We start from the raw sequence: 23,726 nt of genomic DNA on the forward strand, positions 1-23,726 counted from the left end.
GTCCTGGGAGTGTTTGATGGGGGACAGTGTAGAGGGAGCTTTACTCTGTATCTAATCCCGTGCTGTACCTGTCCTGGGAGTGTTTGATGGGGGACAATGTAGAGGGAGCTTTACTCTGTATCTAACCCCGTGCTGTACCTGTCCTGGGAGTGTTTGATGGGGGACAGTGTAGAGGGAGCTTTACTCTGTATCTAACCCCGTGCTGTACCTGTCCTGGGAGTGTTTGATGGGGACAGTGTAGAGGGAGCTTTACTCTGTATCTAACCCCGTGCTGTACCTGTCCTGGGAGTGTTTGATGGGGACAGTGTAGAGGGAGCTTTACTCTGTATCTAACCCCGTGCTGTACCTGTCCTGGGAGTGTTTGATGGGGGACAGTGTAGAGGGAGCTTTACTCTGTATCTAACCCCGTGCTGTACCTGTCCTGGGAGTGTTTGATGGGGACAGTGTAGAGGGAGCTTTACTCTGTATCTAACCCCGTGCTGTACCTGTCCTGGGAGTGTTTGATGGGGGACAGTGTAGAGGGAGCTTTACTCTGTATCTAACTCCGTGCTGTACCTGTCCTGGGAGTGTTTGATGGGGGCAGTGTAGAGGGAGCTTTACTCTGTATCTAACCCCGTGCTGTACCTGTCCTGGGAGTGTTTGATGGGGACAGTGTAGAGGGAGCTTTACTCTGTATCTAACCCCGTGCTGTACCTGTCCTGGGAGTGTTTGATGGGGGACAGTGTAGAGGGAGCTTTACTCTGTATCTAACCCCGTGCTGTACCTGTCCTGGGAGTCTTTGATGGGGACAGTGTAGAGGGAGCTTTACTCTGTATCTAACCCCGTGCTGTACCTGTCCTCGGAGTGTTTGATGGGGGACAGTGTAGAGGGAGCTTTACTCTGTATCTAACCCCGTGCTGTACCTGTCCTCGGAGTGTTTGATGGGGGACAGTGTAGAGGGAGCTTTACTCTGTATCTAACTCCGTGCTGTACCTGTCCTGGGAGTGTTTGATGGGGGCAGTGTAGAGGGAGCTTTACTCTGTATCTAACCCCGTGCTGTACCTGTCCTGGGAGTGTTTGATGGGGACAGTGTAGAGGGAGCTTTACTCTGTATCTAACCCCGTGCTGTACCTGTCCTGGGAGTGTTTGATGGGGGACAGTGTAGAGGGAGCTTTACTCTGTATCTAACCCCGTGCTGTACCTGTCCTAGGAGTGTTTGATGGGGGGACAGTGTAGAGGGAGCTTTACTCTGTATCTAACCCCATGCTGTACCTGTCCTGGGAGTGTTTGATGGGGGGACAGTGTAGAGGGAGCTTTACTCTGTATCTAACCCCGTGCTGTACCTGTCCTCGGAGTGTTTGATGGGGGACAGTGTAGAGGGAGCTTTACTCTGTATCTAACCCCGTGCTGTACCTGTCCTGGGAGTGTTTGATGGGGGACAGTGTAGAGGGAGCTTTACTCTGTATCTAACCCCGTGCTGTACCTGTCCTGGGAGTGTTTCATGGGGACAGTGTAGAGGGAGCTTTACTCTGTATCTAACCCCGTGCTGTACCTGTCCTGGGAGTGTTTGATGGGGACAGTGTAGAGGGAGCTTTACTCTGCATCTAACCCCGTGCTGTACCTGTCCTGGGAGTGTTTGATTGGGGGACAGTGTAGAGGGAGCTTTACTCTGTATCTAACCCCGTGCTGTACCTGTCCTGGGAGTGTTTGATTGGGGACAGTGTAGAGGGAGCTTTACTCTGTATCTAACCCCGTGCTGTACCTGTCCTGGGAGTGTTTGATGGGGACAGTGTAGAGGGAGCTTTACTCTGTATCTAACTCCGTGCTGTACCTGTCCTGGGAGTGTTTGATGGGGGCAGTGTAGAGGGAGCTTTACTCTGTATCTAACCCCGTGCTGTACCTGTCCTGGGAGTGTTTGATGGGGACAGTGTAGAGGGAGCTTTACTCTGTATCTAACCCCGTGCTGTACCTGTCCTGGGAGTGTTTGATGGGGGACAGTGTAGAGGGAGCTTTACTCTGTATCTAACCCCGTGCTGTACCTGTCCTGGGAGTCTTTGATGGGGACAGTGTAGAGGGAGCTTTACTCTGTATCTAACCCCGTGCTGTACCTGTCCTCGGAGTGTTTGATGGGGGACAGTGTAGAGGGAGCTTTACTCTGTATCTAACCCCGTGCTGTACCTGTCCTCGGAGTGTTTGATGGGGGACAGTGTAGAGGGAGCTTTACTCTGTATCTAACTCCGTGCTGTACCTGTCCTGGGAGTGTTTGATGGGGGCAGTGTAGAGGGAGCTTTACTCTGTATCTAACCCCGTGCTGTACCTGTCCTGGGAGTGTTTGATGGGGACAGTGTAGAGGGAGCTTTACTCTGTATCTAACCCCGTGCTGTACCTGTCCTGGGAGTGTTTGGTGGGGGACAGTGTAGAGGGAGCTTTACTCTGTATCTAACCCCGTGCTGTACCTGTCCTGGGAGTGTTTGATGGGGGGACAGTGTAGAGGGAGCTTTACTCTGTATCTAACCCCATGCTGTACCTGTCCTGGGAGTGTTTGATGGGGGGACAGTGTAGAGGGAGCTTTACTCTGTATCTAACCCCGTGCTGTACCTGTCCTCGGAGTGTTTGATGGGGGACAGTGTAGAGGGAGCTTTACTCTGTATCTAACCCCGTGCTGTACCTGTCCTCGGAGTGTTTGATGGGGGACAGTGTAGAGGGAGCTTTACTCTGTATCTAACCCCGTGCTGTCCCTGTCCTGGGAGTGTTTGATGGGCAACAGTGTAGAGGGAGCTTTACTCTGTATCTAACCCCGTGCTGTCCCTGTCCTGGGAGTGTTTGATGGGGGACAGTGTAGAGGGAGCTTTACTCTGTATCTAATCCCGTGCTGCACCTGTCCTGGGAGTGTTTGATGGGGGACAATGTAGAGGGAGGTTTACTCTGTATCTAACCCCGTGCTGTACCTGTCCTGGGAGTGTTTGATGGGGGACAGTGTAGAGGGAGCTTTACTCTGTATCTAACCCCGTGCTGTACCTGTCCTGGGAGTGTTTGATGGGGACAGTGTAGAGGGAGCTTTACTCTGTATCTAACCCCGTGCTGTACCTGTCCTGGGAGTGTTTGATGGGGACAGTGTAGAGGGAGCTTTACTCTGTATCTAACCCCGTGCTGTACCTGTCCTGGGAGTGTTTGATGGGGGACAGTGTAGAGGGAGCTTTACTCTGTATCTAACCCCGTGCTGTACCTGTCCTGGGAGTGTTTGATGGGGACAGTGTAGAGGGAGCTTTACTCTGTATCTAACCCCGTGCTGTACCTGTCCTGGGAGTGTTTGATGGGGGACAGTGTAGAGGGAGCTTTACTCTGTATCTAACTCCGTGCTGTACCTGTCCTGGGAGTGTTTGATGGGGGCAGTGTAGAGGGAGCTTTACTCTGTATCTAACCCCGTGCTGTACCTGTCCTGGGAGTGTTTGATGGGGACAGTGTAGAGGGAGCTTTACTCTGTATCTAACCCCGTGCTGTACCTGTCCTGGGAGTGTTTGATGGGGGACAGTGTAGAGGGAGCTTTACTCTGTATCTAACCCCGTGCTGTACCTGTCCTGGGAGTCTTTGATGGGGACAGTGTAGAGGGAGCTTTACTCTGTATCTAACCCCGTGCTGTACCTGTCCTCGGAGTGTTTGATGGGGGACAGTGTAGAGGGAGCTTTACTCTGTATCTAACCCCGTGCTGTACCTGTCCTCGGAGTGTTTGATGGGGGACAGTGTAGAGGGAGCTTTACTCTGTATCTAACTCCGTGCTGTACCTGTCCTGGGAGTGTTTGATGGGGGCAGTGTAGAGGGAGCTTTACTCTGTATCTAACCCCGTGCTGTACCTGTCCTGGGAGTGTTTGATGGGGACAGCGTAGAGGGAGCTTTACTCTGTATCTAACCCCGTGCTGTACCTGTCCTGGGAGTGTTTGATGGGGGACAGTGTAGAGGGAGCTTTACTCTGTATCTAACCCCGTGCTGTACCTGTCCTGGGAGTGTTTGATGGGGGGACAGTGTAGAGGGAGCTTTACTCTGTATCTAACCCCATGCTGTACCTGTCCTGGGAGTGTTTGATGGGGGGACAGTGTAGAGGGAGCTTTACTCTGTATCTAACCCCGTGCTGTACCTGTCCTCGGAGTGTTTGATGGGGGACAGTGTAGAGGGAGCTTTACTCTGTATCTAACCCCGTGCTGTACCTGTCCTCGGAGTGTTTGATGGGGGACAGTGTAGAGGGAGCTTTACTCTGTATCTAACCCCGTGCTGTCCCTGTCCTGGGAGTGTTTGATGGGGGACAGTGTAGAGGGAGCTTTACTCTGTATCTAACCCCGTGCTGTCCCTGTCCTGGGAGTGTTTGATGGGGGACAGTGTAGAGGGAGCTTTACTCTGTATCTAATCCCGTGCTGTACCTGTCCTGGGAGTGTTTGATGGGGGACAATGTAGAGGGAGCTTTACTCTGTATCTAACCCCGTGCTGTACCTGTCCTGGGAGTGTTTGATGGGGGCAGTGTAGAGGGAGCTTTACTCTGTATCTAACCCCGTGCTGTACCTGTCCTGGGTGTGTTTGATGGGGGACAGTGTAGAGGGAGCTTTACTCTGTATCTAACCCCGTGCTGTACCTGTCCTGGGAGTGTTTGATGGGGACAGTGTAGAGGGAGCTTTACTCTGTATCTAACCCCGTGCTGTACCTGTCCTGGGAGTGTTTGATGGGGGACAGTGTAGAGGGAGCTTTACTCTGTATCTAACCCCGTGCTGTACCTGTCCTGGGAGTGTTTGATGGGGGACAGTGTAGAGGGAGCTTTACTCTGTATCTAACCCCATGCTGTACCTGTCCTGGGAGTGTTTGATGGGGGGACAGTGTAGAGGGAGCTTTACTCTGTATCTAACCCCGTGCTGTACCTGTCCTCGGAGTGTTTGATGGGGGACAGTGTAGAGGGAGCTTTACTCTGTATCTAACCCCGTGCTGTACCTGTCCTCGGAGTGTTTGATGGGGGACAGTGTAGAGGGAGCTTTACTCTGTATCTAACCCCGTGCTGTCCCTGTCCTGGGAGTGTTTGATGGGGGACAGTGTAGAGGGAGCTTTACTCTGTATCTAACCCCGTGCTGTCCCTGTCCTGGGATTGTTTGATGGGGGACAGTGTAGAGGGAGCTTTACTCTGTATCTAATCCCGTGCTGTACCTGTCCTGGGAGTGTTTGATGGGGGACAATGTAGAGGGAGCTTTACTCTGTATCTAACCCCGTGCTGTACCTGTCCTGGGAGTGTTTGATGGGGGACAGTGTAGAGGGAGCTTTACTCTGTATCTAACCCCGTGCTGTACCTGTCCTGGGAGTGTTTGATGGGGACAGTGTAGAGGGAGCTTTACTCTGTATCTAACCCCGTGCTGTACCTGTCCTGGGAGTGTTTGATGGGGACAGTGTAGAGGGAGCTTTACTCTGTATCTAACCCCGTGCTGTACCTGTCCTGGGAGTGTTTGATGGGGGACAGTGTAGAGGGAGCTTTACTCTGTATCTAACCCCGTGCTGTACCTGTCCTGGGAGTGTTTGATGGGGACAGTGTAGAGGGAGCTTTACTCTGTATCTAACCCCGTGCTGTACCTGTCCTGGGAGTGTTTGATGGGGGACAGTGTAGAGGGTGCTTTACTCTGTATCTAACTCCGTGCTGTACCTGTCCTGGGAGTGTTTGATGGGGGCAGTGTAGAGGGAGCTTTACTCTGTATCTAACCCCGTGCTGTACCTGTCCTGGGAGTGTTTGATGGGGACAGTGTAGAGGGAGCTTTACTCTGTATCTAACCCCGTGCTGTACCTGTCCTGGGAGTGTTTGATGGGGGACAGTGTAGAGGGAGCTTTACTCTGTATCTAACCCCGTGCTGTACCTGTCCTGGGAGTCTTTGATGGGGACAGTGTAGAGGGAGCTTTACTCTGTATCTAACCCCGTGCTGTACCTGTCCTCGGAGTGTTTGATGGGGGACAGTGTAGAGGGAGCTTTACTCTGTATCTAACCCCGTGCTGTACCTGTCCTCGGAGTGTTTGATGGGGGACAGTGTAGAGGGAGCTTTACTCTGTATCTAACTCCGTGCTGTACCTGTCCTGGGAGTGTTTGATGGGGGCAGTGTAGAGGGAGCTTTACTCTGTATCTAACCCCGTGCTGCACCTGTCCTGGGAGTGTTTGATGGGGACAGTGTAGAGGGAGCTTTACTCTGTATCTAACCCCGTGCTGTACCTGTCCTGGGAGTGTTTGATGGGGGACAGTGTAGAGGGAGCTTTACTCTGTATCTAACCCCGTGCTGTACCTGTCCTGGGAGTGTTTGATGGGGGGACAGTGTAGAGGGAGCTTTACTCTGTATCTAACCCCATGCTGTACCTGTCCTGGGAGTGTTTGATGGGGGGACAGTGTAGAGGGAGCTTTACTCTGTATCTAACCCCGTGCTGTACCTGTCCTCGGAGTGTTTGATGGGGGACAGTGTAGAGGGAGCTTTACTCTGTATCTAACCCCGTGCTGTACCTGTCCTCGGAGTGTTTGATGGGGGACAGTGTAGAGGGAGCTTTACTCTGTATCTAACCCCGTGCTGTCCCTGTCCTGGGAGTGTTTGATGGGGGACAGTGTAGAGGGAGCTTTACTCTGTATCTAACCCCGTGCTGTCCCTGTCCTGGGAGTGTTTGATGGGGGACAGTGTAGAGGGAGCTTTACTCTGTATCTAATCCCGTGCTGTACCTGTCCTGGGAGTGTTTAATGGGGGACAATGTAGAGGGAGCTTTACTCTGTATCTCACCCCGTGCTGTACCTGTCCTGGGAGTGTTTGATGGGGGACAGTGTAGAGGGAGCTTTACTCTGTATCTAACCCCGTGCTGTCCCTGTCCTGGGAGTGTTTGATGGGGACAGTGTCGAGGGAGCTTTACTCTGTATCTAACCCCGTGCTGTACCTGTCCTGGGAGTGTTTGATGGGGACAGTGTAGAGGGAGCTTTACTCTGTATCTAACCCCGTGCTGTACCTGTCCTGGGAGTGTTTGATGGGGGACAGTGTAGAGGGAGCTTTACTCTGTATCTAACCCCGTGCTGTACCTGTCCTGGGAGTGTTTGATGGGGACAGTGTAGAGGGAGCTTTACTCTGTATCTAACCCCGTGCTGTACCTGTCCTGGGAGTGTTTGATGGGGGACAGTGTAGAGGGAGCTTTACTCTGTATCTAACTCCGTGCTGTACCTGTCCTGGGAGTGTTTGATGGGGGCAGTGTAGAGGGAGCTTTACTCTGTATCTAACCCCGTGCTGTACCTGTCCTGGGAGTGTTTGATGGGGACAGTGTAGAGGGAGCTTTACTCTGTATCTAACCCCGTGCTGTACCTGTCCTGGGAGTGTTTGATGGGGGACAGTGTAGAGGGAGCTTTACTCTGTATCTAACCCCGTGCTGTACCTGTCCTGGGAGTCTTTGATGGGGACAGTGTAGAGGGAGCTTTACTCTGTATCTAACCCCGTGCTGTACCTGTCCTCGGAGTGTTTGATGGGGGACAGTGTAGAGGGAGCTTTACTCTGTATCTAACCCCGTGCTGTACCTGTCCTCGGAGTGTTTGATGGGGGACAGTGTAGAGGGAGCTTTACTCTGTATCTAACTCCGTGCTGTACCTGTCCTGGGAGTGTTTGATGGGGGCAGTGTAGAGGGAGCTTTACTCTGTATCTAACCCCGTGCTGTACCTGTCCTGGGAGTGTTTGATGGGGACAGTGTAGAGGGAGCTTTACTCTGTATCTAACCCCGTGCTGTACCTGTCCTGGGAGTGTTTGATGGGGGACAGTGTAGAGGGAGCTTTACTCTGTATCTAACCCCGTGCTGTACCTGTCCTGGGAGTGTTTGATGGGGGGACAGTGTAGAGGGAGCTTTACTCTGTATCTAACCCCATGCTGTACCTGTCCTGGGAGTGTTTGATGGGGGGACAGTGTAGAGGGAGCTTTACTCTGTATCTAACCCCGTGCTGTACCTGTCCTCGGAGTGTTTGATGGGGGACAGTGTAGAGGGAGCTTTACTCTGTATCTAACCCCGTGCTGTACCTGTCCTGGGAGTGTTTGATGGGGGACAGTGTAGAGGGAGCTTTACTCTGTATCTAACCCCGTGCTGTACCTGTCCTGGGAGTGTTTGATGGGGACAGTGTAGAGGGAGCTTTACTCTGTATCTAACCCCGTGCTGTACCTGTCCTGGGAGTGTTTGATGGGGACAGTGTAGAGGGAGCTTTACTCTGTATCTAACCCCGTGCTGTACCTGTCCTGGGAGTGTTTGATTGGGGGACAGTGTAGAGGGAGCTTTACTCTGTATCTAACCCCGTGCTGTACCTGTCCTGGGAGTGTTTGATTGGGGACAGTGTAGAGGGAGCTTTACTCTGTATCTAACCCCGTGCTGTACCTGTCCTGGGAGTGTTTGATGGGGACAGTGTAGAGGGAGCTTTACTCTGTATCTAACTCCGTGCTGTACCTGTCCTGGGAGTGTTTGATGGGGGCAGTGTAGAGGGAGCTTTACTCTGTATCGAACCGCGTGCTGTACCTGTCCTGGGAGTGTTTGATGGGGACAGTGTAGAGGGAGCTTTACTCTGTATCTAACCCCGTGCTGTACCTGTCCTGGGAGTGTTTGATGGGGGACAGTGTAGAGGGAGCTTTACTCTGTATCTAACCCCGTGCTGTACCTGTCCTGGGAGTCTTTGATGGGGACAGTGTAGAGGGAGCTTTACTCTGTATCTAACCCCGTGCTGTACCTGTCCTCGGAGTGTTTGATGGGGGACAGTGTAGAGGGAGCTTTACTCTGTATCTAACCCCGTGCTGTACCTGTCCTCGGAGTGTTTGATGGGGGACAGTGTAGAGGGAGCTTTACTCTGTATCTAACTCCGTGCTGTACCTGTCCTGGGAGTGTTTGATGGGGGCAGTGTAGAGGGAGCTTTACTCTGTATCTAACCCCGTGCTGTACCTGTCCTGGGAGTGTTTGATGGGGACAGTGTAGAGGGAGCTTTACTCTGTATCTAACCCCGTGCTGTACCTGTCCTGGGAGTGTTTGATGGGGGACAGTGTAGAGGGAGCTTTACTCTGTATCTAACCCCGTGCTGTACCTGTCCTGGGAGTGTTTGATGGGGGGACAGTGTAGAGGGAGCTTTACTCTGTATCTAACCCCATGCTGTACCTGTCCTGGGAGTGTTTGATGGGGGGACAGTGTAGAGGGAGCTTTACTCTGTATCTAACCCCGTGCTGTACCTGTCCTCGGAGTGTTTGATGGGGGACAGTGTAGAGGGAGCTTTACTCTGTATCTAACCCCGTGCTGTACCTGTCCTCGGAGTGTTTGATGGGGGACAGTGTAGAGGGAGCTTTACTCTGTATCTTACCCCGTGCTGTCCCTGTCCTGGGAGTGTTTGATGGGGGACAGTGTAGAGGGAGCTTTACTCTGTATCTAACCCCGTGCTGTCCCTGTCCTGGGAGTGTTTGATGGGGGACAGTGTAGAGGGAGCTTTACTCTGTATCTAACCCCGTGCTGTACCTGTCCTGGGAGTGTTTGATGGGGACAGTGTAGAGGGAGCTTTACTCTGTATCTAACCCCGTGCTGTACCTGTCCTGGGAGTGTTTGATTGGGGGACAGTGTAGAGGGAGCTTTACTCTGTATCTAACCCCGTGCTGTACCTGTCCTGGGAGTGTTTGATTGGGGACAGTGTAGAGGGAGCTTTACTCTGTATCTAACCCCGTGCTGTACCTGTCCTGGGAGTGTTTGATGGGGACAGTGTAGAGGGAGCTTTACTCTGTATCTAACTCCGTGCTGTACCTGTCCTGGGAGTGTTTGATGGGGGCAGTGTAGAGGGAGCTTTACTCTGTATCGAACCGCGTGCTGTACCTGTCCTGGGAGTGTTTGATGGGGACAGTGTAGAGGGAGCTTTACTCTGTATCTAACCCCGTGCTGTACCTGTCCTGGGAGTGTTTGATGGGGGACAGTGTAGAGGGAGCTTTACTCTGTATCTAACCCCGTGCTGTACCTGTCCTGGGAGTCTTTGATGGGGACAGTGTAGAGGGAGCTTTACTCTGTATCTAACCCCGTGCTGTACCTGTCCTCGGAGTGTTTGATGGGGGACAGTGTAGAGGGAGCTTTACTCTGTATCTAACCCCGTGCTGTACCTGTCCTCGGAGTGTTTGATGGGGGACAGTGTAGAGGGAGCTTTACTCTGTATCTAACTCCGTGCTGTACCTGTCCTGGGAGTGTTTGATGGGGGCAGTGTAGAGGGAGCTTTACTCTGTATCTAACCCCGTGCTGTACCTGTCCTGGGAGTGTTTGATGGGGACAGTGTAGAGGGAGCTTTACTCTGTATCTAACCCCGTGCTGTACCTGTCCTGGGAGTGTTTGATGGGGGACAGTGTAGAGGGAGCTTTACTCTGTATCTAACCCCGTGCTGTACCTGTCCTGGGAGTGTTTGATGGGGGGACAGTGTAGAGGGAGCTTTACTCTGTATCTAACCCCATGCTGTACCTGTCCTGGGAGTGTTTGATGGGGGGACAGTGTAGAGGGAGCTTTACTCTGTATCTAACCCCGTGCTGTACCTGTCCTCGGAGTGTTTGATGGGGGACAGTGTAGAGGGAGCTTTACTCTGTATCTAACCCCGTGCTGTACCTGTCCTCGGAGTGTTTGATGGGGGACAGTGTAGAGGGAGCTTTACTCTGTATCTTACCCCGTGCTGTCCCTGTCCTGGGAGTGTTTGATGGGGGACAGTGTAGAGGGAGCTTTACTCTGTATCTAACCCCGTGCTGTCCCTGTCCTGGGAGTGTTTGATGGGGGACAGTGTAGAGGGAGCTTTACTCTGTATCTAATCCCGTGCTGTACCTGTCCTGGGAGTGTTTGATGGGGGACAATGTAGAGGGAGCTTTACTCTGTATCTAACCCCGTGCTGTACCTGTCCTGGGAGTGTTTGATGGGGGACAGTGTAGAGGGAGCTTTACTCTGTATCTAACCCCGTGCTGTACCTGTCCTGGGAGTGTTTGATGGGGGACAGTGTAGAGGGAGCTTTACTCTGTATCTAACCCCGTGCTGTACCTGTCCTGGGAGTGTTTGATGGGGACAGTGTAGAGGGAGCTTTACTCTGTATCTAACCCCGTGCTGTACCTGTCCTGGGAGTGTTTGATGGGGACAGTGTAGAGGGAGCTTTACTCTGTATCTAACCCCGTGCTGTACCTGTCCTGGGAGTGTTTGATTGGGGGACAGTGTAGAGGGAGCTTTACTCTGTATCTAACCCCGTGCTGTACCTGTCCTGGGAGTGTTTGATTGGGGACAGTGTAGAGGGAGCTTTACTCTGTATCTAACCCCGTGCTGTACCTGTCCTGGGAGTGTTTGATGGGGACAGTGTAGAGGGAGCTTTACTCTGTATCTAACTCCGTGCTGTACCTGTCCTGGGAGTGTTTGATGGGGGCAGTGTAGAGGGAGCTTTACTCTGTATCGAACCGCGTGCTGTACCTGTCCTGGGAGTGTTTGATGGGGACAGTGTAGAGGGAGCTTTACTCTGTATCTAACCCCGTGCTGTACCTGTCCTGGGAGTGTTTGATGGGGGACAGTGTAGAGGGAGCTTTACTCTGTATCTAACCCCGTGCTGTACCTGTCCTGGGAGTCTTTGATGGGGACAGTGTAGAGGGAGCTTTACTCTGTATCTAACCCCGTGCTGTACCTGTCCTCGGAGTGTTTGATGGGGGACAGTGTAGAGGGAGCTTTACTCTGTATCTAACCCCGTGCTGTACCTGTCCTCGGAGTGTTTGATGGGGGACAGTGTAGAGGGAGCTTTACTCTGTATCTAACTCCGTGCTGTACCTGTCCTGGGAGTGTTTGATGGGGGCAGTGTAGAGGGAGCTTTACTCTGTATCTAACCCCGTGCTGTACCTGTCCTGGGAGTGTTTGATGGGGACAGTGTAGAGGGAGCTTTACTCTGTATCTAACCCCGTGCTGTACCTGTCCTGGGAGTGTTTGATGGGGGACAGTGTAGAGGGAGCTTTACTCTGTATCTAACCCCGTGCTGTACCTGTCCTGGGAGTGTTTGATGGGGGGACAGTGTAGAGGGAGCTTTACTCTGTATCTAACCCCATGCTGTACCTGTCCTGGGAGTGTTTGATGGGGGGACAGTGTAGAGGGAGCTTTACTCTGTATCTAACCCCGTGCTGTACCTGTCCTCGGAGTGTTTGATGGGGGACAGTGTAGAGGGAGCTTTACTCTGTATCTAACCCCGTGCTGTACCTGTCCTCGGAGTGTTTGATGGGGGACAGTGTAGAGGGAGCTTTACTCTGTATCTTACCCCGTGCTGTCCCTGTCCTGGGAGTGTTTGATGGGGGACAGTGTAGAGGGAGCTTTACTCTGTATCTAACCCCGTGCTGTCCCTGTCCTGGGAGTGTTTGATGGGGGACAGTGTAGAGGGAGCTTTACTCTGTATCTAATCCCGTGCTGTACCTGTCCTGGGAGTGTTTGATGGGGGACAATGTAGAGGGAGCTTTACTCTGTATCTAACCCCGTGCTGTACCTGTCCTGGGAGTGTTTGATGGGGGACAGTGTAGAGGGAGCTTTACTCTGTATCTAACCCCGTGCTGTACCTGTCCTGGGAGTGTTTGATGGGGACAGTGTAGAGGGAGCTTTACTCTGTATCTAACCCCGTGCTGTACCTGTCCTGGGAGTGTTTGATGGGGACAGTGTAGAGGGAGCTTTACTCTGTATCTAACCCCGTGCTGTACCTGTCCTGGGAGTGTTTGATGGGGGACAGTGTAGAGGGAGCTTTACTCTGTATCTAACCCCGTGCTGTACCTGTCCTGGGAGTGTTTGATGGGGACAGTGTAGAGGGAGCTTTACTCTGTATCTAACCCCGTGCTGTACCTGTCCTGGGAGTGTTTGATGGGGGACAGTGTAGAGGGAGCTTTACTCTGTATCTAACTCCGTGCTGTACCTGTCCTGGGAGTGTTTGATGGGGGCAGTGTAGAGGGAGCTTTACTCTGTATCTAACCCCATGCTGTACCTGTCCTGGGAGTGTTTGATGGGGACAGTGTAGAGGGAGCTTTACTCTGTATCTAACCCCGTGCTGTACCTGTCCTGGGAGTGTTTGATGGGGGACAGTGTAGAGGGAGCTTTACTCTGTATCTAACCCCGTGCTGTACCTGTCCTGGGAGTCTTTGATGGGGACAGTGTAGAGGGAGCTTTACTCTGTATCTAACCCCGTGCTGTACCTGTCCTCGGAGTGTTTGATGGGGGACAGTGTAGAGGGAGCTTTACTCTGTATCTAACCCCGTGCTGTACCTGTCCTCGGAGTGTTTGATGGGGGACAGTGTAGAGGGAGCTTTACTCTGTATCTAACTCCGTGCTGTACCTGTCCTGGGAGTGTTTGATGGGGGCAGTGTAGAGGGAGCTTTACTCTGTATCTAACCCCGTGCTGTACCTGTCCTGGGAGTGTTTGATGGGGACAGTGTAGAGGGAGCTTTACTCTGTATCTAACCCCGTGCTGTACCTGTCCTGGGAGTGTTTGATGGGGGACAGTGTAGAGGGAGCTTTACTCTGTATCTAACCCCGTGCTGTACCTGTCCTGGGAGTGTTTGATGGGGGGACAGTGTAGAGGGAGCTTTACTCTGTATCTAACCCCATGCTGTACCTGTCCTGGGAGTGTTTGATGGGGGGACAGTGTAGAGGGAGCTTTACTCTGTATCTAACCCCGTGCTGTACCTGTCCTCGGAGTGTTTGATGGGGGACAGTGTAGAGGGAGCTTTACTCTGTATCTAACCCCGTGCTGTACCTGTCCTGGGAGTGTTTGATGGGGGACAGTGTAGAGGGAGCTTTACTCTGTATCTAACCCCGTGCTGTACCTGTCCTGGGAGTGTTTGATGGGGACAGTGTAGAGGGAGCTTTACTCTGTATCTAACCCCGTGCTGTACCTGTCCTGGGAGTGTTTGATGGGGACAGTGTAGAGGGAGCTTTACTCTGTATCTAACCCCGTGCTGTACCTGTCCTGGGAGTGTTTGATTGGGGGACAGTGTAGAGGGAGCTTTACTCTGTATCTAACCCCGTGCTGTACCTGTCCTGGGAGTGTTTGATTGGGGACAGTGTAGAGGGAGCTTTACTCTGTATCTAACCCCGTGCCAAGGCAAATGGGATGTTGGCCTATATCGAACGGGGGATTGAATATAAAAGCAGAGATGTCTTGCTGCATCTGTACAGGGCATTGGTGAGGCCGCAGCTGGAATACTGTGTGCAGTATTGGTCCCCTTATTTGCGGAAGGATATATTGGCCTTGGAGGGAGTGCAGAGAAGGTTCACCAGGTTGATACCAGAGATGAGGGGTGTTGATTATGAGGAGAGACTGAGCAGATTGGGTTTGTACTCATTTGAATTTAGAAGGCTGAGGGGGGATCTTATAGAGACCTATAAGATAATGAAGGGGCTGGATAGGGTAGAGATGGAGAGATTCTTTCCACTTAGAAAGGAAGCTAGAACTAGAGGGCACAGCCTCAAAATAAAGGGGGGTCAGTTTAGGACAGAGTTGAGGAGGAACTTCTTCTCTCAGAGGGTGGTGAATCTCTGGAATTCTCTGCCCACTGAAGTGGTGGAGGCTACCTCGTTGAATATGTTTAAATCACGGATAGATGGATTCCTGATCAGTAAGGGAATTAGGGGTTATAGGGATCAGGCGGGTAAGTGGAACTGATCCACTTCAGATCAGCCATGATCTTATTGAATGGCGGGGCAGGCTCGAGGGGCTAGATGGCCTACTCCTGCTCCTATTTCTTATGTTCTTGTGCCATGTGTTAATATCCCTCGCTCCGCTTTTCCAGGTCTCCTTCTTCCTGTTTATTACCTTCATTTCCTACACGATGCTGCCGCTCTGTATGAGGGATGCTATCATCGCCAGCCTCCTGTCCTCCATCTCACACATTGTGTCTCTCAGCGTCTTCCTCTCACTCTCGGAGCGTCCTCAGCTACAACTGCCTCACCAGGTAGGAGCGTGAGAGAGAGTGTGCGTGAGAGAGAGTGTGCGTGAGAGAGAGTGAGTGTGAGAGAGAGTGAGCGTGAGAGAGAGCGAGTGTGAGAGAGAGTGAGTGTGAGAGAGAGTGAGTGTGAGAGAGAGTGAGTGTGAGAGAGAGTGAGTGTGAGAGAGAGTGCGTGTGAGAGAGAGTGCGTGTGAGAGAGAGAGTGAGCGTGAGAGAGAGTGAGCGTGAGAGAGAGTGAGCGTGAGAGAGAGTGAGCGTGAGAGAGAGTCAGCGTGAGAGAGTGTGCGTGAGAGAGAGTGTGCGTGAGAGAGAGTGTGTGAGAGAGAGAGTGAGTGAGAGAGAGAGTGAGTGAGAGAGAGAGTGAGTGAGAGAGAGAGTGAGCGTGAGAGAGAGTGTGCGTGAGAGAGTGTGTGCGTGAGAGAGAGTGAGCGTGAGAGAGAGTGTGCGTGAGAGAGAGTGCGTGAGAGAGAGTGAGCGTGAGAGTGAGCGTGAGAGAGAGAGCGTGAGGGTGAGTGTGCGTGAGAGAGAGTGTGCGTGAGAGAGTGTACGTGAGAGAGAGTGAGCGTGAGAGAGTGTGCGTGAGAGAGAGTGTGCGTGAGAGAGAGTGTGCGTGAGGGAGAGTGAGCGTGAGAGAGAGTGTGCATGAGAGAGAGTGTGCGTGAAAGAGAGTGACCATGAGAGAGAGTGAGCGTGAAGGAGAGTGAGCGTGAGAGAGAGTGAGCGTGAGAGAGAGTGAGCATGAGCGAGAGTGAGCGTGAGAGAGAGTGAGCATGAGAGAGAGTGTGCATGAGAGAGAGTGTGCATGAGAGAGAGTGTGCGTGAGGGAGAGTGAGCGTGAGAGAGAGTGAGCGTGAGAGAGAGTGAGCATGAGAGAGAGTGAGCGTGAGAGAGTTTGCGTGAGAGAGAGTGAGCGTGAGAGAGTGTGAGCGTGAGAGAGAGTTTGCGTGAGAGAGTGTGAGCGTGAGAGAGAGTGTGCATGAGAGAGAGTGAGCGTGAGAGAGAGTGTGCGTGAGAGAGAGTGTGCGTGAGAGAGAGTGTGCGTGAGAGAGAGTGTGCGTGAGAGAGAGTACGTGAGAGAGAGTGAGCTTGAGGGAGAGCGTGAGAGAGTGTGCGTGAGGGAGAGTGTGCGTGAGAGAGAGTGTGCGTGAGGGAGAGTGAGCGTGAGAGAGAGTGTGCATGAGAGAGAGTGTGCGTGAGAGAGAGTGAGCGTGAGAGAGAGTGAGCGTGAGGGAGAGTGAGCGTGAGAGAGAGTGAGCGTGAGAGAGAGTGAGCGTGAGCGAGAGTGAGCGTGAGAGAGAGTGAGCGTGAGAGAGAGTGTGCATGAGAGAGAGTGTGCATGAGAGAGAGTGTGCGTGAGGGAGAGTGAGCGTGAGAGAGAGTGAGCGTGAGAGTGAGCGTGAGAGAGAGAGCGTGAGGGTGAGTGTGCGTGAGAGAGAGTGTGCGTGAGAGAGAGTGTGCGTGAGAGAGAGTGTACGTGAGAGAGAGTGAGCGTGAGAGAGAGTGAGCGTGAGAGAGTGTGCGTGAGAGAGAGTGTGCGTGAGAGAGAGTGTGCGTGAGGGAGAGTGAGCGTGAGAGAGAGTGTGCATGAGAGAGAGTGTGCGTGAGAGAGAGTGTGCGTGAGAGAGAGTGAGCGTGAGAGAGAGTGAGCGTGAGAGAGAGTGAGCGTGAGAGAGAGTGAGCGTGAGAGAGAGTTTGCGTGAGAGAGTGTGAGCGTGAGAGAGAGTGTGCATGAGAGAGAGTGAGCGTGAGAGAGAGTGTGCGTGAGAGAGAGTGTGCATGAGAGAGAGTGAGCGTGAGAGAGAGTGAGCGTGAGAGAGTGTGCGTGAGAGAGAGTGAGCGTGAGAGAGAGTGAGCGTGAGAGAGAGTGAGCGTGAGAGAGAGTGAGCGTGAGAGAGAGTGAGCGTGAGAGAGAGTGAGCGTGAGAGAGATTGAGCGTGAGAGAGAGTGAGCGTGAGAGAGAGTGAGCGTGAGAGAGAGTGAGCGTGTGAGAGAGTGTGCGTGAGAGAGAGACAGACAGAGACAGAGAGAATGAATGAGAGAGAGCAGGGCAGGATCCATACCAAGCTGTGATACAACCAGAAAGAATTCTTTCGATGGGGAGAGAGTTGTCGTGGACATGCCAAATTTCCTTCGCCTCCTGAGAAAGTAGAGGCGTTGGTGAGCTTTCCTGGCGGGCCCTGGTCTTGTTCCTATTTCTAGTGGTCTTATTATCAAACCACAGGTCTTATCTAAAATTTCAGCGGGTCCATGCGTAACTCGGGGCTTTTGTCCCGGGACTCATTTACCCTGAAGAAGAACAAAGAAAATTACAGTCCAAGGACAGGCCCTTCGGCCCTCCAAGCCTGTGCCGATCATGATGCCCTAACGAAACTGAAATAAAACCCTTCTGCCCTTACCCGTTCCCTATCCCTCCATTCCCTCCCTATTCATGTCCCCATCCAGATGCCTCTTAAATCTTGCTAATGTGCCTGTTTCCACCACCTTCTCTGGCAGTAACTCAAAATCTTAACTCTGTTTCCCTCTCTCCACGACTGTACTATTAATCCAGAAACTCCGCTAATGTTCTGGGGGAACCCGGGTTCGAATCCCGCCACGGCAGATGGTGGAATTTTAATTCAACAAAAAAACTATCTGGAATTAAGAATCTGGAGTCACAAGTAGGCCAGACCGGGTAAGGATGGCAGATTTCCTTCCCGAAAGGACGTTCGTGAACCAGATGGGTTTTTCCGACAATGGTTTCACCGCCATCGGTAGATTCTTCATTCCAAATATTTCTTTTTATTACTGAATTCAAATTCCACCGTCTGCCGTGGGTGGGATTCGAACCCCTGTCCCCAGAACATTAGCTGAGTTTCTGGGTTAATAGCCTGGCGATAATACCCCTCGGCCATCACCTCCCCTTCATGGACATATCGAATGAACTGGCCCCAACAACTTTCTGTGGTCGAGAATTCCACAGGTTCGCAACTCACAACAATGACAAGACGGAGTACAGGAACGAGATGGGGAATCTGGTGAACGAGTGCAATGACGATAATCTCTTCCTCGGTGTCAACAAAACGAAGGAGATTGTCATCGACTTCAGGAAGCACAGTGGAGAACATCAATGGGGATGAAATAGAAATGGTCGAGATCTTCGAGTTTTTAGGTGTCCAGATCACCAACAACCTGTCCTGGTCCCCCCCCCATGCCGACACTATAGTTAAGAAAGCTCCACCAACGCCTCGACTTTCTCAGGAGACGAAGGAAATTTGGCATGTCAGCTATGACCTCACCTTACAGATGCACCATAGAAAGCATCCTTCCTGGTAGGTATGGGCTCCTGCTCTGCCCAAGACCGCAAGAAACTACAAAGGATCGTGAATGTAGCCCAATCCATCACGGAAACCAGCCTCCCATCCATTGACTCCGTCTACACTTCCCGCTGCCTCGGGGAAAAGCAGCCAGCATAATCAAGGACTCCACGCACCCCGGGCATTCTCTCTTCCACCTTCTTCCGTTGGGAAAAAGATACAAAAATCGAGGTCACGCACCAACCGACTCAAGAACAGCTTCTTCCCTGCTGCCGTCAGACTTTTGAATGGACCTACCTCGCACTAAGTTGATCTTTCTCTACACCCTAGCGATGACTGTAACACTACATTCTGCACCCTCTCCTTTCCTTCTCCCCTGAGTACTCTATGAACCAACCCCACCTCACCCCAGTCCAACACCGGCATCACCACATCATGTCTACTCTATGAATGGTATGCTTTGTTTGTACAGCCCAATACATGTGACAATAATAAAGCAAAACAAAACTTGCTCTCTGACTAAAGAAGTTAAAGTATATTTACTAATGTCACAAGTCATAGAACATAGAACATTCCAGCGCAGTACAGGCCCTTCGGCCCTCGATGTTGCGCCGACCAGTGAAACCAATCTAAAGCCCCTCTAATCTACACTATTCCAATATCATCCATATGTTTATCCAATAACCATTTAAATGCTCTTAATGTTGGCGAGTCCACTACTGCTGCAGGCAGGGCATTCCACGCCCTTACTACTCTCTGAGTAAAGAACCTACCTCTGACATCTGTCCTATATCTCTCACCCCTCAATTTAAAGCTATGTCCCCTCGTGCTAGCCAACACCATCCGAGGAAAAAGGCTCTCACAGTCCACCCTATCCAATCCTCTGATCATCTTGTATGCCTCTATTAAGTCACCTCTTAACCTTCTTCTCTCTAACGAAAACAGCCTCAAGTCCCTCAGCCTTTCCTCATACGATTTTCCCACCATCCCAGGCAACATCCTGGTAAATCTCCTCTGCACCCTTTCCAACACTTCCACATCTTTCCTATAAAGCGGCGACCAGAACTGTACGCAATACTCCAAATGCAGCCGCACCAGAGTTTTGTACAGTTGCAGCATGACCTCCTGGCTCCGAAACTCAATCCCTCTCCCAATAAAAGCTAACACAACGTACGCCTTCTTAACAACACTATCAACCTGGATGCCAACTTTCAGGGATCTATGCACATGGACACCCAGATCTCTCTGTTCATCCACACTACCAAGTATCTTACCATTAGCCCAGTACTCTGTATTCCTGTTACTCCTTCCAAAGTGAATCACCTCACACTTTTCCGCATTAAACTCCATTTGCCACCTCTCAGCCCAGCTCTGCAGCTTATCTATGTCCCTCTGTAACCTGCCACTTCCCTCCGCACTGTCTACAACTCCACCGACTTTAGTATCATCCGCAAATTTACAAATCCATCCCTCCACGCCCTCATCGTAAGTCGGCTTACATTAACACTGTAATGAAGTTACTGTGAAAATCCCCTAGTCCCCACACTCCGGCGCCTTTTCGGGTTACACTGAGGGAGAATTTAGCATGGCCAATGCACCTAACCAGCACGTCTTTCAGACTGTGGGAGGAAACTGGAGCACCCGGAGGAAACCCACGCAGACACGGGGAGAACGTGCAGACTCCCCACAGACAGGGACAAGTTAGCATGACTAATCCACCTCACCTGCACATCTTTGGACACTAAGGGGCAATTTAGCATGGCCAATCCACCTAACCTGCACATCCTTGGACACTAAGGGACAATTTAGCATGGCCAATCCACCTAACCTGCACATCTTTAGACACTAAGGGGCAATTTAGCATGGCCAATCCACCTAACCTGCACATCTTTGGACACTAAGGGACAATTTAGCATGGCCAATCCACCTAACCTGCACATCTTTGGACACTAAGGGACAATTTAGCATGGCCAATCCACCTAACCGACACATCTTTGGACACTAAGGGACAATTTAGCATGGCCAATCCACCTAACCTACACATCTTTGGACACTAAGGGACAATTTAGCATGGCCAATCCACCTAATCTACTCATCTTTGGACACTAAGGGGCAATTTAGCATGGCCAATACACCTAACCTACACATCTTTGGACACTAAGGGACAATTTAGCATGGCCAATCCACCTAACCTACACATCTTTGGACACTAAGGGACAATTTAGCATGGCCAATCCACCTAACCTGCACATCTTTGGACACTAAGGGACAATTTAGCATGGCCAATCCACCTAACCTACACATCTTTGGACACTAAGGGACAATTTAGCATGGCCAATCCACCTAACCTACACATCTTTGGACACTAAGGGACAATTTAGCATGGCCAATCCACCTAACCTGCACATCTTTGGACACTAAGGGACAATTTAGCATGGCCAATCTATCTAGCCTGCACATCTTTGGACACTAAGGGACAATTTAGCATGGCCAATCCACCTAATCTACTCATCTTTGGACACTAAGGGGCAATTTAGCATGGCCAATCCACCTAACCTGCACATCTTTGGACACAAAGGGACAATTTAGCATGGCCAATCCACCTAACCTACACATCTTTGGACACTAAGGGACAATTTAGCATGGCCAATCCACCTAACCTGCACATCTTTGGACACTAAGGGACAATTTAGCATGGCCTATCCACCTAACCTGGACATCTTTGGACACTAAGGGACAATTTAGCATGGCCAATCCACCTAACCTACACATCTTTGGATACTAAGGGACAATTTAGCATGGCCAATCCACCTAACCTGCACATCTTTGGACACTAAGGGACAATTTAGCATGGCCAATCTATCTAACCTGCACATCTTTGGACACTAAGGGACAATTTAGCATGGCCAATCCACCTAATCTACTCATCTTTGGACACTAAGGGGCAATTTAGCATGGCCAATCCACCTAACCTGCACATCTTTGGACACTAAGGGACAATTTAGCATGGCCAATCCACCTAACCTGCACATCTTTGGACACTAAGGGACAATTTAGCATGGCCAATCTATCTAACCTGCACATCTTTGGACACTAAGGGACAATTTAGCATGGCCAATCCACCTAATCTACTCATCTTTGGACACTAAGGGGCAATTTAGCATGGCCAATCCACCTAACCTGCACATCTTTGGACACTAAGGGACAATTTAGCATGGCCAATCCACCTAACCTACACATCTTTGGACACTAAGGGACAATTTAGCATGGCCAATCCACCTAACCTGCACATCTTTGGACACTGAGGGACAATTTAGCATGGCCTATCCACCTAACCTGGACATCTTTGGACACTAAGGGACAATTTAGCATGGCCAATCCACCTAACCTACACATCTTTGGATACTAAGGGACAATTTAGCATGGCCAATCCACCTAACCTACACATCTTTGGACACTAAGGGACAATTTAGCATGGCCAATCCACCTAACCTGCACATCTTTGGACACTAAGGGGCAATGTAGCATGGCCAATCCACCTAACCTGCACATCTTTGGACACTAAGGGACAATTTAGCATGGCCAATCCACCTAACCTGCACATCTTTGGACACTAAGGGACAATTTAGCATGGCCAATCCACCTAACCTACACATCTTTGGACAATTTAGCATGGCCAATCCACCCAACCTGCACATCTTTGGACACTAAGGGGCAATTTAGCATGGCCAATCCACCTCCCCGACACATCCCCTACAGGGGTGGTATCCTTAATTATTGCTGGCTGCTTTGCCGAGGCAGCGGGAAGTGTAGACGGAGTCAGTGGATGGGAGGCTGGTTTGAGTGATGGATTGGGCTCCATCACTCAGACCGTCACCACCCTCACCTCAGTCCTGATTGTGACACCTCCTAGTTCAGGGGTATGTTGCTTTTATTCGATTCAGCCTCTCCTCTTTTTTTTTTCTCTCTCGATCCCCGGCCTCAGCTACTGGCCAACGCAGTGGTTTTTGTCTGTGGAAACCTGGTTGGGGCCTACCACAAGCACCTGATGGACCGCGCCTTGCAGAAAACCTTCAAGGACACCCTGAACTGCATCAAATCCCAAATGAAACTCGAGTCGGAGAAGAAACAGCAGGTTTGTCCCTCGGCGGGGGCAGGTGGGGGGGGGGAGGGGCAGCTGGGCCTGACGCCTGGTTAGGAGGCCGAGGTCGTCACTGACCTTTCACCCTTTGCCGCCCTCCGGGGTCAAAGGGTCAAAGCCAGTAGGCAGAAGTGGTGGTGGGGAGGGGGGGTGCGGGGGAGTGGAGGGGGGGTGGGGGGGGGGCACGTGGGGGGAAGGGGTTGGTGGGAGGGGAGATCATAACACCATGAGATATAGGAGCAGAATTAGTCCATTTGGCCCATCAAGCCAAATGGCCTAAACTCTGTTAATTTTAGGATAGTAATGGACAAGGACGAGTGTTGTCCGAAGGGGTTAGGGTGTCAAATTGGGGGAAGGCTAACTATAGCCGGATTAGGCAGGAATTGGTGGCCGTTGATTGGGAGAGGCCGTTCGGGGGTAAGTCCGCGTCTGGCATGTGGGAGTCTTTTAAGGGACAGTTGAGAAGGCTGCAGGATAGGCATGTGCCTGTAAAAAGGAAGGATAGGAAAGGTAGGATTCGAGAGCCGTGGATAACCAGGGAAATTGAGGATCTGATCAAAAAGGAAAAGAGAGGCGTACGTTAGGTGCAGGCAACTGAAAACAGATGGAGCTCTGGAGGAATACAGAGAGAGTAGGAAAGAACTCAAACGGGGAGTTAGAAGGGCAAAAAGAGGTCACGAAATGTTCTTGGCAGACAAGATTAAGGAGAATCCTAAGGCATTTTTTATTCATATGTTAGGAACAAAAGAGTTGTCAGGGAAAAAGTCGGACCTCTCAGGGACAAAGGAGGGGAATTATGCTTAGAACCCAAGGGAATAGGGGAGATCCTAAATGAATACTTTGCATCGGTATTCACACAGGAGAGGGACTTGTTGACTGGGAGTGTCTCAGAGGGAGGTGTTGACCCGTTAGAGAGAATCTCCATTACAAGGGAGGAAGTGTTAGGTTTTTTAGGTAACATTAAAACTGACAAATCCCCAGGGCCTGATGGCATCTATCCTCGACTGCTCAGGGAGACGAGAGATGGAATTGCTGGGCCTCTGACGGAAATCTTTGTCTCTTCATTGGACACAGGTGAGGTCCCTGAGGATTGGAGGATAGTGAAGATGGTACCGTTATTTAAGAAGGGTAGCAGGGATAACCCGGGTAATTATAGGCCAGTGAGCTTGACGTCCGTGGGAGGGAAGTTGTTGGAGAGGATTCTTAGAGACAGGATGTATGCGCATTTAGAGCGGAACAATCTCATTAGTGACAGACAGCATGGTTTTGTAAGAGGGAGGTCGTGCCTTACAAATTTGGTGGAGTTTTTTGAGGAAGTGACAAAAACGGTTGACGAAGGAAGGGCCGTGGAAACCAATGGAG

General features: G+C 51.4%; 1 protein-coding gene across 1 annotated transcript in view; it reads left to right on the forward strand.

Moving 5' to 3' along the window:
• The window catches only part of LOC144487894 (adenylate cyclase type 2-like), a gene marked incomplete at both ends in the record, with an annotated part of 60,623 nt that extends 38,265 nt beyond the window's left edge, over positions 1-22,358 (forward strand). Inside the window, 2 exons of the mRNA XM_078205944.1 lie at positions 14,775-14,936; positions 22,209-22,358. Coding sequence (XP_078062070.1) covers positions 14,775-14,936; positions 22,209-22,358 — 312 coding nt within the window. The remainder of the gene's footprint in view (positions 1-14,774; positions 14,937-22,208) is intronic.
• Positions 22,359-23,726: the final 1,368 nt, after the last annotated feature.

The sequence above is a fragment of the Mustelus asterias genome, unplaced genomic scaffold (assembly GCF_964213995.1).
Source record: "Mustelus asterias unplaced genomic scaffold, sMusAst1.hap1.1 HAP1_SCAFFOLD_1104, whole genome shotgun sequence".
In the NCBI taxonomy this organism is placed as follows: Eukaryota; Metazoa; Chordata; class Chondrichthyes; order Carcharhiniformes; family Triakidae; genus Mustelus; species Mustelus asterias.